The sequence below is a fragment of the Osmia lignaria genome, chromosome 2 (genome assembly GCF_051020975.1).
Source record: "Osmia lignaria lignaria isolate PbOS001 chromosome 2, iyOsmLign1, whole genome shotgun sequence".
Classification (NCBI taxonomy): Eukaryota; Metazoa; Arthropoda; class Insecta; order Hymenoptera; family Megachilidae; genus Osmia; species Osmia lignaria.
The window spans coordinates 9,422,497-9,436,362 of NC_135033.1; the positions used below are offsets into that span (position 1 = coordinate 9,422,497).

Sequence of the window (13,866 nt, forward strand, 5' to 3'; positions counted from 1 at the left end):
TTAATTTGAAAACAAATTTACTGTTCATATATAAGCATGTAACGTTAGTGTGTATTAAATCACTAAATGTTATCTAATTTTGGTAAAAATTCATTTCATCTTTTAACCGTTGCTACGAAAAAAATTGGTTATATGGGTAGTACAACTTGTGATTGGCTGAAATAATTCAAGAAATATGTCTGATTTTGTCAAAACGCGGGATTTGATGAGGTTAGTTAATGAAAAACAAAATTTTCATCGTACAAATGTTCCTTGTTTGAAAGAATTTTGCATATCTCACTAACATGTCACATAATACCTTAAAATCTACGGGGCATGGTTTTTGTGATGCTATTTTCTCAAGTTCACCTATTAATTTTAACAAAGAAAACACTAATTTTCTTAATAAAAGGTGACTATGTAATACCGTCTTATCTTATCACATTACTATTCAAAAATATTTATTTTAATCATATATTATTATTTTTAGAGAAGACAGATGTTCTGACATACTTGATACATCTCATAAGGGTATTCAAAATCAAAATGAAAGTAAATGTTCAAACCATGAAAAACGCCAAATGTTATTTGATGATGTCATAATGGAGAATTCAAAATTGACAAGTACACCTTATGGTGTAAGTTTGAATCATTCAAAATCTATGAATGTACTTCGTAAAAAGCAAGTTTTATTTACTGAAGAAGTAATACCTGATGAAAAGTGTAAAACTTCAACAAAAACTACATCTACTTCGATCTTACATGATAAAACTTCAAACATGAATTTTAATACTCCTAAGCAATACAAAACACGTACTGCTACAAGCAGTACAAGAATGAATATCTTGCCTTCGCATAGAACACCTATAAAACGTTATTTTAATGACAATATTTTGTCTGAAGCTACTCCTGACTGCTTTAGTGCTGTGCAAGTAGAAATACCAAGTAGTAAATCAAATGAGCTTGGTGTAGAAGATCAAACAGTCTATGAAGGAGAAAGCAGTAATTTGACTGTAGGAATACGTGTTAGACCCTTAAATTCAAAGTAAGTTTTTGTACTTATACATACATTTTTAAGATGATCCAACGTTATAATGTTTTTCATATCTTGTATTATTTTAGAGAACTGAATGATTCAAAAGTTACATCAATTATACAAGTAAATGGTCAAAATATTACTGTCACTTGTGAATCTATTCAACATACTTTCATGTATGATCATTGTTTTGTATCATATGCAGATTCAAGCGAATCTGGTCATGCCAGTCAAGAAACTGTATTCAAAAATATGGTTCTACCATTAGTACAAAATGCTTTTGAAGGGTATAACGTTTGTTTGTTTGCTTATGGACAAACAGGCTCTGGTAAAAGTTATAGTATGATGGGTCAAGAATCTTTACAAATAAATACAGTGCTATTAGACGACGAAATTGGTATTATTCCAAGATTTTGTCAAGATATATTTACAAGAATATCTGCCAGTGTAAATAATAAAATTACAGTAGAAATTAGTTATTTTGAAATTTATAACGAGAAGATACATGATCTTTTAACCACTGTTAACAATGGAGTAAAAAGTGCTCCTCTTAAAGTGAGAGAACACCCTGTTTTTGGTCCATATATTGTTGATTTAAGTCAGCATTGTGTACAAAACTATAAAGATTTGCAGGTATGTTAATATTATTACCTGTAAGTGTATTAAAATTATTCCTATGTTACTATAAATACATTTCGTCTAGACTTGGCTTAAAGTGGGCAATTCACAAAGAGCTACAGCTGCAACTGGAATGAATGAAAAAAGTTCAAGATCTCATAGTATATTTAGTATTATATTAACACAGACACAAATAAATAGTCAATTGAATAATGAATCTGTAGATGCTAGCCGTCGTAGCAAAATCAATTTAGTTGATCTGGCCGGTAGTGAGAGATTAAGTCAAACTTGTGCGAGTGGAGATAGATTAAAGGTTTGTTACGTCATGTTAAAATTTTTCCTATTACATTACTGTATTTATCTAACAAAATGAATTACTGTAATTTACAGGAAGGTGTGTCAATTAATAAATCATTGCTCACATTAGGAAAAGTAATCGCATCCCTTGCTGAAAATACAAATAATCGCAAACGAGGATTTGTTCCGTATCGTGAATCTGTTCTTACATGGCTGCTAAAGGTAAGGAATATTATATTATTAATAAAAAAAAAAATACTATTAAATCAAACAATTATTTTATTGTTTGTTATTCATTAACAAAATATATTTGACCGTAAGATGTGATCATAAAATATGAAAATAAGTTATTACTTATGCATGAAGTGATGATACTATAGCTACTATCGATACAGGTGTAAATTGAAAATGTTACTCTTTATAAAAATACCTATTCTAAATAAATAATAGTTATAATTCTAAAGTTACGACATATAAAATATGTCCTATGAGTTTAACACGATTTGTCAGAAAAGGTATCGTTGCATAAACAACACTTTACTTTCTTTCATTTTTATCGTTGATCACTGAACGTTCATTACCATTTTTTAATATTTGTTTCGACGTGTGATCATTGCTTGTATTCTCTTCTTTAATACTATCGACATCGTCTTCTTCTTCTTCGTGGATCTCATGGCAAGAACCCTTTCGCGATTTTCCCCTGATATAAGCGGCTAGGCTTCTTCTTTTATTTTCTCGACACAAATAACAATTCTCCTTCGATGATAGCTTTTGTTGATGATGTTGTTGCGGTAATCGTTGCGAGTGCGCTTGTGTTGATTTATCTGAAAAATAATTTTATTTCTCCGTCATCTTCTTTTAATCTATTTAGCAAGAAAGAAATATTCTTTGAACGGTATCGAAAAAGGAAATTTAACAAAATTTTAAATATGCGTTAAAGTAGTAGACACTAATTCTGAATAGTTACAGTTATACTGTATCGTAGTACATATACACAGTTGGCTTCCCTGTGATGGTGAACGTGTTATTATTAGGTAAGGGTCAAGAGACTTTTTCGAATGCTGCTATCGTGCCTTCTTGCACGTAGCACGTTCCATTGAACGGCGCAGTATGGTGCGTTACACGTAGCTACCTCTCCAACTCGTACTATGCCCCTTTTACGTTTTATTATCATCAGATTATAGTACGATTAAAAAACAAGATGAAAATATTTAAAAAAAAATAATATCTAGAACTTCTACGCATTTGTTCGTATATTTAAATCGCATCGAGCAATACCTTGACCCACTTTCAGAGTAATAAGCACAAAGTCAAACTGTTTCTTTCTTTTTCTTAAGCATCAATGAAAAAATTAATTTCACAGTGACATTCTTGTCTAGATCGATGTTAATCATCGCTATTATTTCTTTCGTATACAGAAGTTAGGTATACAAAAATAAAATATGCAAATTGGACGAGTAGAAATTCCGGTTTTGAAAGTGAAATGCTTCGAAAGCGATTATCGCAAGGCTGCTTGTGTATGCAGAATATCGAAATATCCGTGTTTTCCTCAATCTATATGGATTACATTGCCGTACAAAATTCATTTATCGCACACTTATTCTTTATCAAGCGGTAAATATTTCTTAACTGTATTTATTCCCATTGATTATATTACGTTTGTTGCGAGAAGTATTTTAAGAATCGTACTGGATATTATCCTCGTATATAAATATACGTGCTAATATCGCTTCTTATTCGATAAAAAGTCGTAATAAAATATAAATTCGACAGATATTACTACTATGATCATTTGCGTATTCTATTACTGTCTCGACTGACTACATTCGTAATCCTAGGAATCGTAAACATGTTTTTCAAGATCTACGATGTATTTAGTTTGTTTTGATGCTGCGTATGTCATTATTTGTCTGAAACGTACCTTTTATAGCTTAACCTACGATTGAATTTACAGTTTCAAGATTAGAAATTGATTTTTGACGACAAATAATGACGACGATGATGACGACGATAATTTTAGAACAGAATGCATGGCAAATAATGCAGCGACTGCACCTTTGCTTTAGGCAACCAGTTCCTCGCCGGAAGCAGAGTGGAAGGGGTAACTCGTTGCGTAGAAATACCTGGGAGTTATTCCTGTATGCATCATTCAATTCAAAATATGAAAATTTAGTTTTATTCTACTTGATGATACGGTCTCGAATTGAGCAACGTTAATCAGTTAATTTGATCGATCATGTTATATTATTTAATTATCGTTGAACTGTGGATACGTTTCGATAAATGAAAATTTGATCGATCTCTGGCATTTCATTTTCTTTTACGAAACAGGAAGTGCATGATGAAATCGGTATTGTGTGTCGATACTCATCATTAATATCCATTGTAATGTTCATAACAGGAGTTGAACATAAAGGGGGAACATAATTCACGAGATAACAGTAAATCATGCTAATTTCTTGGGTAAATGTAAATGTTTTAAAATTATAAAGAAAATGATATACACTTTTGTATCGCGTGCTTCTGTCGAGATACTATCGTTGCTAAACGTGTTTACAGAAAAGAATAATACAATCCATTGTTGAATCATAGTAAAAAACAAGCTGACGAAGAACTCGAGTCTTTATAAACATTTACTTACCGTGAATGAACATTGTAATAATTATTAATAGTCTTTCGTGGGTAATATAGATAAGTACCTCGATATTTTTTCAACATTTTTTTTTAAAGATTTCAAACAATGAAAGACCTCATTGTATTTATTTACGAAGAGAGAATGATAATAAATAAATGAAATCGATTGGTATAGGTTCGATTAAAACGTACCATAACTGAAGTAATCTGTATTCCAGGGCTGCTCGTAGTCACGGTATTGAGGAGCCCTGAAAAAGCCGTAGGTCAAGACCTCAGGAATGTAAACCAGATCCATCCTCGTCGAAGTTTTCTCACAGAATAGTGGACTTTCTATCTACTTTTCGTGAAAAATCCCGTGTATGTTCTTCTTCGATTTCTTCAGTTGACTCTTATTTTCATCAAGATACTTTTGAATCTTCTTTCACCGTTGATATAGGAATCTTGCATTACCCGACGGTTCTTCTTCTATTGTTTAAAAAACAAACGAAGAAAGCGGTTCAAATGATCTGTTAATTACGTTGATTTTCCCAGCCAATGAAAGCACGCAGTTTCACCAGTTTAGGTAGAGGAACTTTGCTTCCGGTCTCCTTTCTTTCTGGTAGCTAATTACTGGCAAAACTATCAACGTTGTTGCACAATTGCAAATAATAATAAAGGAATGCAAGTGGTCTGTAAAAAATGAGATCGCGTTCTGCTCGAAATGCTGCGGTGTTTTGCTTTAAACTAAAGAGTACGAGACGCTGAGCACGCAATGTTTATGAGTCGGCTTTTCCCCTCCATCGGTTCTTTGTCCCTCTGCTCCTCTCCTCGTTGTTACGCCCTTCGGTACCGATACGATCCCTCTCCTTCTCCTCCAATCACCTTCGCGAAACTCTTGCAAATTTTACAACTTCGATCGCATTTTCCAACTATATCCCTTTACGGTATTTTCCTTCAATGTTTTTCAGCTCTTATTTTTCTTTATTCAACTGCACTTTTAAAGTGCAACTTTGTTTCTTGCAGACTTTGAAAATAATTTTTTTATATACATACGCTTCACTCGAGAAATGTCCACCGCCCTTAATCCCCGCCGAGCATGTTCGATCATTTTTCATTTATATGACAATTTCGTACAATATCGACAATATGGTAACAAAGGATTATTTGAAATTAGATAATTGTTCAGAGTTTGTTATTCTAAGTTGGCGATAAATGAACAAATTCTTTGAAGTGGATAAATTAAATTATTTATACAGCTAGATAAATAATAGACCGTCCGATAACGCTGTAGTATTTTTCTATATTATTTGCATTGTTTCACCTTGGTGTATTGCGTTTTAGAGAAGATGAAGATCTTTTATTCTATGAGTACTTCAAGGTTGTTATTAACAATTGATGATACTTGAAACTCGTCGAGTGCTCACTATCTCTTGGTACGTCGTACATACGTACGTACGTATCTTAAAGATCTTTGTGAGAAACCGTTCTTTTAATTATCACCTTACGATATGAACATACCTATAGTAATAGGTGCAAGTTCAATAATAATCATCGTGTACTTGATAAAAATGGTGAATACGTACTGTTAACTTAATTTTTTTATCATAAATCAAATGAACGTATAAAACATGTTACGATTAATTAAATAATTTTGATATTTCTAAAACGGTAAATAGCTAATTAATCACGAGGGAATATTGTATTTTGCATAATGAAATTTCTTATGTAATCGAAGAGAACGTATTTACGTTTATGCAATTCTTCGTAAAATGATCACATGAAAGTTTTTTCTTTCTACGTAACGAGCTTACTTGAAAAATGTGTTAGAAATACATGTTAAGAAGCGAATTTTATTTCAGATAAGTTATCAGCATTTCCTTTACTACCGGAATAAATTGATAATAATTTAATGCCGATTAACAAGGACCAATAAAGTATAGTTCGAGTTGTCTTGTTATTGTGTGAAATTCAAACGTCTTTACGTAGCACTAATAAACGAGTTCAAGGATGAATAAAAATTCCAGTAATTAGTAACAAAAAGAGAGAAAAAAAGGAAAGAATGTAGGAATATAAAAGAATGATTTTTTTATCGTCGGTTGTAAACCCAGTGGTACTGATTAACACACCTTTGTGTACACATAGCAATAAGAAATTCCATCTTTTATCTGCTGTCTTATCATTTTATTTATTATAGCAGGATAACGTTTGAGAAAGAAACGTCAAAGTGTGATCGATAAAAGCAAATATTACTCGTGAAGGATTAAACCGCAATCGTACCTTTTCTTTTTTTAAGATCACATTGTCTTATCAAGCAGGATGTTGATAAGGATTATTTATGCGCAGAAAGAATTAAGATTTAGTTGGATCAAATTTGCAAAACTTAACGGGTGTGATTAGTATGATAAGATATAATTACTCTGTTGATTGGCGGACTTAATTGGTGCCTCACGGTCTAGCAATTGAGTTTGTCTTCAGTGAACTTAACTCTTCTTTATATTAAACAGAATTAACTATCAGAGTGAATGATTGTTATTTGCTAATGTATTTCTGTTTTCTTTTAATTCCCAGGAAAGTCTTGGAGGGAACTCAAAAACAGCGATGCTTGGAACTGTATCACCGGCTAACATTCACATCGAAGAAACACTTGCAACGCTTCGTTATGCGTGTCAAGCTAGAGCCATTGTTAATCGAGTCCGAATTAACGAAGATCCTCATGAAAGATTAATTCGGTAATACGCACATAATTATGTGTCGAACGAGCGAGTAAAATTACTTCGCAATATCAATATTGATGACGTTTATTTCTTTCAATTGCTATTATTAACGTCTGCTATAAAAATTCAATAAGATACTGTAATTATAAATTTTAATGATGTTCCAGTAATGTTGGAGTCACATCTACGTTATCGTCCAACGGCGATAAACGAGTCAATTAATGCGAGAAAAAAATTACGCGCTTGGTTTTACATTTTTATGTAGATTTTATGCATTAACTCTTTGATGTAAGAAAAAAGACCGCCACCCGAGCTATCATTAACAATGCTGTTATAAGATTAGCGCGTTAATCCATGGTTATAATTCGTGTATGTTACATTAGACGCAGATGTGGCCCTAGCATAAGTAGATTTATAGAGCTTGAAAAAAAACAAAAGTATGTCGCAGTTTGTCGATATAATTTATTCTTGACAAATTAACCCCGATGGGTTTATTAAAAAACCTATATAATTATAATCTTGTAATTAGTGAACTGAAAGCAGAGGTGTTGAGATTACGAGGTGTTCGCGAGGGATACGAAAAGCAACTTGGTGTTTTGCCTCGTCGGCTCTTTGAAACAACCGCTCAAAATGACGATGAAGTTAAGCAGAAACAAGATGAGATTGATAAATTGAAAAATCAGTTGAAGAAAACCGAGGAACAACTTGCGACCTCTCAAATGTAAGTTCATTTATTATGACAATACTTCATTAAAGATCTCTCTATGAATAACCCTGTTTAATAAAATTTAATTTCTTTCAGATGTACAGTAGGCGTTTCTTATAGTTTTTAATGCACTGATACATAAAGAGAATGGTTAAAGGAAATATAGAAACATACTTGCTTGCTTAGACAAAAGTTAAAGTTGAAAATTTACATTGGAAAGCACAAAAATTTATAATAAACGCCTACTGAATATTACATTGAAGTTTGAATAAACTCTGCTGGAGAAGTGAAGAACTTAACACAATGAAGAACTTAATATTCAGTTACATATAATTTCAGGGTATGGCAAACAAAATTACGGGATGCTGAGGAAAAAAAGATTTCTGAATTAAAGTATTTACGTCAATGTGGTATTGCTATTGAGATTGATTTTCACGAGAAGGATAAGCAACCTTGTCTCATAAATCTCGCGGCCGATCCAATGTTATCCGGTACACTTTTGTATCTGATTCCTCCAGGATTGGTTCGTATCGGAAAGAATCTTGGGAATCAAAGTTCTTCCAAAAATTTGGACATCATGTTGGATGGACCACTGGTTAGGCCTTTGCACTGGTTAGTTTATGGGTCGTTTGTGGTTCAATGGTTTGAAGAGATGCATCTGTTGGGCTTGTTTGCGTTATCCATTTGTCTTCGTCTTTTTCATTGTCTCGTGCATGTTGCACATTTTCTTTAACTGCTGCTTTAACGATTCATGGTATAGGAAAGAAATGTCTAACTTTTGTTTTTCTCCATCGTTTATCTTTTATTAATGCATGTTCCTTATCTTCGTTTATGATGTGATACCGTTTAACAGATATTCTACATAAAACTGCATGATGGACTTTTGCGCCATATAAGTGTTGGTTTTATGGTATGAATATTTCCAAACTAAACATCATTTCTTCTGTTTGATGTTTAGAAATTTAACAAGTTATATGTATAATTTTATGAATGAGTTTTCTACATGGATAATTGAAATTACTGTCTTATACTTTCTTTTAATTGTCTTTTATATATTTAACAGCACCATTGAAAACAATAATGGGAAACTTACGTTGTCGTCAGAAATGGAAGGGGACACGTACGTCAATGGACAGGTAGTTTACATTTATCTTATCATTATTATTTTTTCATGTTAATTATTTTAAATAAATTCTTCGTTTCGTTATAGGTCGTAACTGGTAAAGTTGCCCTAAAGCATGGCGATCGATTAGTAATCGGCGGCAATCATTATTTCAAAGTATTAAATCCGTACGATGACTTTAACAATACTCAAATTTCTACGCAAGCAGTAGATTACGAATTTGCTCATCAGGAAATTCTTAAAGTGCAAGAGGAGAAGTATGAACCCTGCAATTTTGTTTATTCACCAACAATATTCAACTTTCGTGATAGATATTTAACGTTGTTTTATTGTTTTGTATTTATATAGACTGAGAGCAGAATTGGAAGAGAGTAAACAGAAAGCGATAAAAGAATTGGAAAATGCTAAACGAGAAGCTGAGATGCAATTGGGATCTCAAAGATTATCGTACGAACGTAAAATCGAGATTCTTGGTTCGACGGTTGAGGAACAAAAGATAGCATTGGAACAAATTTATGAAAGGAAAAAGGAACTGGAATTGGAAAAGGAATTACTTGCGACCGAAGTTGAAACGAATAATAGATTAAAACAATTGCAAGTGGAACCAAAGAAAGATTCTGTTGCACCGTATAAAACAACATTTTTACAAGAATTGGAAAGCATTTTAAACGAGAAAGCAGCAGATGCTGAATTTGCTCTCAAAATGAAAGCAAGTACAGAAGCAATAAATTACGGTGGTATTAGTTTGCATGAAACGCAATTATTAGTAAAGGAAGCTACCGAACGGTGTAGAGAAGTTGGTTTTAATTACGTACGTGTCAACCGCACGTGTCTTATTTTTCAGTGATTACTTTTTGTGTAGTTATATAATCAGCTATTATCTTTTTAGGAATTTGATCAACAACAAATAATTGTAAATAAAAGTTTAAAACCAGTAATTCGTATACGAAATAGAGACTGTATGAAAGAAACACTCTGGGAACCAATGCGATTTCTAGAGTGGATTCACCACTTACGGGATTACGATATAGAAGATTCAGTGAAAGAATTACATACAACAGATGAAATTTGGGAACCGTACGAAAATACGGAAACTTTCGAAGACTCCTTAAATAGTAGTCGAATTTCAATAAACATGACACCGGTAAAGAAACATTTAAACGAGAGTCTGCAACAACTTTCATTGGATACGTCTGTATTTGAAAATCCGTGTGCCGGTCAAACCTTTCATTCCTGTAAAGAACAGGAAATTATAAATACTTGTCTCGTGCAAATGGAACTGGCGACAAAAACTTTACGTAAATTGTGTGATGGAAATGACGGAGTTCAGTTAGTCATAGAATCGCTTAATAATATGCAAATTATTATCAATAATTTGCGTGAGGTTCTAGAAGCGAGAAACTTAAACGAAGATACAGCCGAAATCGTAAACTCTACTCGGAATTGTAGTACAGCTGAAAAATCCGATAACGTACTTTCTGAAAATTGCAATAGAAAATCTATTACGCCAACAAAATCTACAGCTTCTGATAAAATTGTTCACAAAAGCGTAAGATTTACAGATAAATCAAAACAAGATCTGACTTAGTAAAAGAAAAATTACTTATGGATGAATATTAAAAAAAGATGTTAGATAAAAAATGGTTGTATATATTAACTATATAACCAAACACTGTTAAATGAAACAAAGAAGTACGTTTAACTGTATTGATATTTAATTGTATTATTTTATTTCTTATTACTCACAATATGTTGTGTAATGTTAATGTATCTGTATCTAAGTACATAGGATACTTTTTTTTCATTATCAACATAAATTTATATAAAACGTGTAAAACTATGGTACTATTCTATCGAAGTATATTTTTTACATTTTAACAAAAGACTAATAGTTGCATAATACATAAATCAATATTTGTTTTTTTTATTAATGTAATTGTTTCATGTACATTTTGTACATGTCACGGACTGATAATAAATAAGAACTATAATTAAAGTCTTACATAGTTGAGTACATACAAACATTTTATACTCTTCGCAATATTAACTGTAATAATATGAAACAAAGAGCGTTTCTAATATATTATTAATCGAAATAATCTTCGATATCAATATCGGGATTTAATAAATCTTGTCCATAATCGGTTAAATCCAATTGATCAAGTATTAAATTCTCACACATTTCTTCCAAATCAGTATCTCCAATCAACACTGCTCCTTGCATTTTACCATTTTTTAGTATGAGTTTTATGTATTCATGTCCTTTAGTCATACGTAATAGTACTTCATATTTATTATTTAATTTCTGTCCATTAAACAAACCAAGTAAAACTATTTTATAACCGAAAAATTTTGTAACATGTGTGAAAAGTTCAAAACAAAAATCCTGTAAAAACTCTTCATTTCTTAATTTCGAAACCATTGCTTTTGCCGCATATCGTCCCATTTGGTGAGCTTGAGTCCACAATCTCATTTGAAACCAATGTTCAGCTAACTCCCACCCTGCAGTGCATACATCTCCTGCAGCATATATGCCTTGTTCTGAAGTTTCTAGTTTCCAATCTACTAATAGTCCTCCATCTTCTCCTTTTCTAACACTTTCTAAACCAGTTAGGTCAGAATTTGGTATTACACCTGTTGCTGACACAATAAAATCACAACCAATAATCTTTCCGTTTGTTAATTCAACATATATAGGCCAGTTTTGCTGAGGATCAAATTCTTTTTGTTCTGATTGATTAAGAATTTTAACAAATTCACATTCGTATTCTATTTCCACTTTTGAAGATTTAAGATAAGTGCCTTTTATATCGATATTATTATGCCAATCTGGACCCAAAGCTGGTCCATCTTTTACAGCTGTGGTATCAGATATTCTGTATCTCATTCTCTTAGTTGGAGATTTAATATTAACATTTGTTGATTTATCGGTTCTATATACTTTACCCATGAAAAATTCGGCAGCTCCGGGATCAACAAATGTTGCAGAAATATGTTTATCTTTAATTACCCATACCATTTCAACACCATCCACTTCGTGAACAATTTCGGTAGCAATGCCTCCATTTCCAATTATAACAATTTTTCGTGCATTTTTTATTTTTTCCGAAAATTTAACAATTGATTCTGTGTCTCTTATTCCTAATACAAAATCATTATCTTCTGCTATAAGCTTGGGCCTGCCACCATTGCAAAGGCATAACATTTTATAATTTATAACTCTCCCATTTTTTGTTTCTAGCTGTTTATTCGCAATATTTACTTTTATTACAAAGTCATGAATAACTTTTAAAGAATCATGTGTCTTTGTCAATGTTTCTGTATCCTTTTCTTCTACATCAAACTGCATTAAAGTCTTACCAAGTGGGACTATATTTGTAACTGCTTTTATCAAAGGACTTGCTGTAATTAAAATGGTATTTTCCTCTGGTGCTATGAAACCTATGCTCTCAGCACAGGACACTCCTGCAATACCACCACCTACTATGGCAAATGTACAATTTATTTCTTTTTTATTCATTGTTAGGCTCTTACTTTTTAAATACAAATTTTTAAACGCAATTAAAAGTTTAATGATTAATTTTTCCACTCCAAATAATCGTAATATCTATAAGGAACATCATGTATTAATAAACCATACTCCTTTGCTTTCATTAAAGCAACAAGAAGATCCTTGTGTGCTCTTTGACAAAGACCAGTACAACTGTAGAAAAGAAAAAGAAGGCAATAGTAACTGTACTGTATGCTAATATTTTTTGTTTTAGTCCTTAGAAAAGTAAAACTTACCTAGGATCTAAAGTTTCTCCAGTGTATTGAGAAACAAATTGCTTTAACAGTTCAATATTACGGTAATCAAGAACCAGATATTCGTCTCTGCAGATTGGACAAGGACTACCAGTGCTAATTACTCCATTTCTCTAAAAATATGTATGAAACTATCATAACATTTATAATAATCAGAACAATTTCAATTTATTTTAAGGATAATTACAATGCACATTTTCCTTGTCCTCCTTGGTGCAAATTGTCCTTTAAAATTGCGTCTGTAAGGTTTCCATACTGGATCATTCCCATAAGTTGTTTTATAAGCTAAAATACAGTTTTAACCATATGATCAACAATATATGGAGAAGAATTCATATCATATAAAAGCTTACCACTACTCTCTAAATATTTTATACTAGTTTCAACAGGAATAATTTTACTTCTATCTTTTGAAGGATCAATTTTTTTAGATTGTTCTGTTCCTTCTACTTCTTCGACAAAATGTACAAACGTAGAATGTACAAATTTCACAGGTGTAACCTAAAATATAATTTCAAATGTATAAACATAGATAATAATTACTTTAATAACCCTTACTTTTGCACTTAAGGTGGTTCGCCAAACTGATCCAGCTAAGAACAACTTATTTAATATCAATGACATTATATTTTTATTTATATATTTCTTTTCAAAAAATCTATAGCACTAATATATATAATTACCCAGCATTCCTACTTTCATATGATAAAATTGAGACCCGGAAATTCATTGGTAAGAGAAAATAGTCAATTAAGATACAGTTAGAATTATTAATTTCGCATTTTCAGAGTTATTAAATTATGGTTATAATATTTTTTATTATTAATTTTTATATTTCTTTGCTCTAATTGATTCCGTAGTAATTCAAACAGGTCTTATAAAATATTACAAAACAAATGCTGAAAACCGTTTCATTACTAGATTACAAAAATCTTTTACGAACATATACAAAAATATTTTTTTCCTATAAAAACAT

At 31.7% G+C, this 13,866-nt stretch overlaps 4 protein-coding genes across 6 annotated transcripts; 1 reads left to right on the plus strand and 3 right to left on the minus strand.

Moving 5' to 3' along the window:
• Positions 1 to 60: 60 nt before the first annotated feature.
• neb (kinesin family member nebbish) lies at positions 61 to 11,750 on the plus strand. Of its 3 annotated transcripts, none has more exons than XM_034334115.2 (12): positions 61 to 210; positions 470 to 1,024; positions 1,102 to 1,648; positions 1,719 to 1,946; positions 2,024 to 2,152; positions 7,112 to 7,272; positions 7,787 to 7,978; positions 8,303 to 8,575; positions 9,027 to 9,099; positions 9,174 to 9,343; positions 9,435 to 9,897; positions 9,976 to 11,750. In XM_034334115.2, exons 1-12 carry the CDS (start codon positions 176 to 178, stop codon positions 10,672 to 10,674), a joined length of 3,525 nt encoding a protein of 1,174 aa, XP_034190006.2. In that variant the 5' UTR covers positions 61 to 175; the 3' UTR covers positions 10,675 to 11,750. The 3 variants fall into 3 exon arrangements, with proteins under 3 accessions (XP_034190006.2, XP_034190007.2, XP_034190005.2); XM_034334114.2 differs by having other exon boundaries at positions 95 to 391; XM_034334116.2 differs by lacking the exon at positions 8,303 to 8,575 and having other exon boundaries at positions 93 to 391.
• Positions 2,163 to 5,300, minus strand: LOC117608680 (uncharacterized). The gene is made up of 2 exons (XM_034334149.2): positions 4,757 to 5,300; positions 2,163 to 2,754 (listed from the first exon to the last, which is right to left on the minus strand). The coding sequence occupies exons 1-2, from the start codon at positions 4,857 to 4,859 to the stop codon at positions 2,468 to 2,470; spliced, it is 390 nt and encodes a 129-aa protein (XP_034190040.2). The 5' UTR covers positions 4,860 to 5,300; the 3' UTR covers positions 2,163 to 2,467.
• On the minus strand, positions 11,173 to 12,606 carry Pyroxd1 (pyridine nucleotide-disulfide oxidoreductase domain 1). Its single transcript, XM_034334129.2, has one exon. It carries the CDS (start codon positions 12,604 to 12,606, stop codon positions 11,173 to 11,175), a length of 1,434 nt encoding a protein of 477 aa, XP_034190020.2.
• A 43-nt stretch (positions 12,607 to 12,649) lies between these two features.
• On the minus strand, positions 12,650 to 13,621 carry mRpS18B (mitochondrial ribosomal protein S18B). Its single transcript, XM_034334148.2, has 5 exons — positions 13,449 to 13,621; positions 13,244 to 13,391; positions 13,078 to 13,175; positions 12,873 to 13,003; positions 12,650 to 12,789 (listed from the first exon to the last, which is right to left on the minus strand). Exons 1-5 carry the CDS (start codon positions 13,512 to 13,514, stop codon positions 12,663 to 12,665), a joined length of 570 nt encoding a protein of 189 aa, XP_034190039.2. The 5' UTR covers positions 13,515 to 13,621; the 3' UTR covers positions 12,650 to 12,662.
• Positions 13,622 to 13,866: the final 245 nt, after the last annotated feature.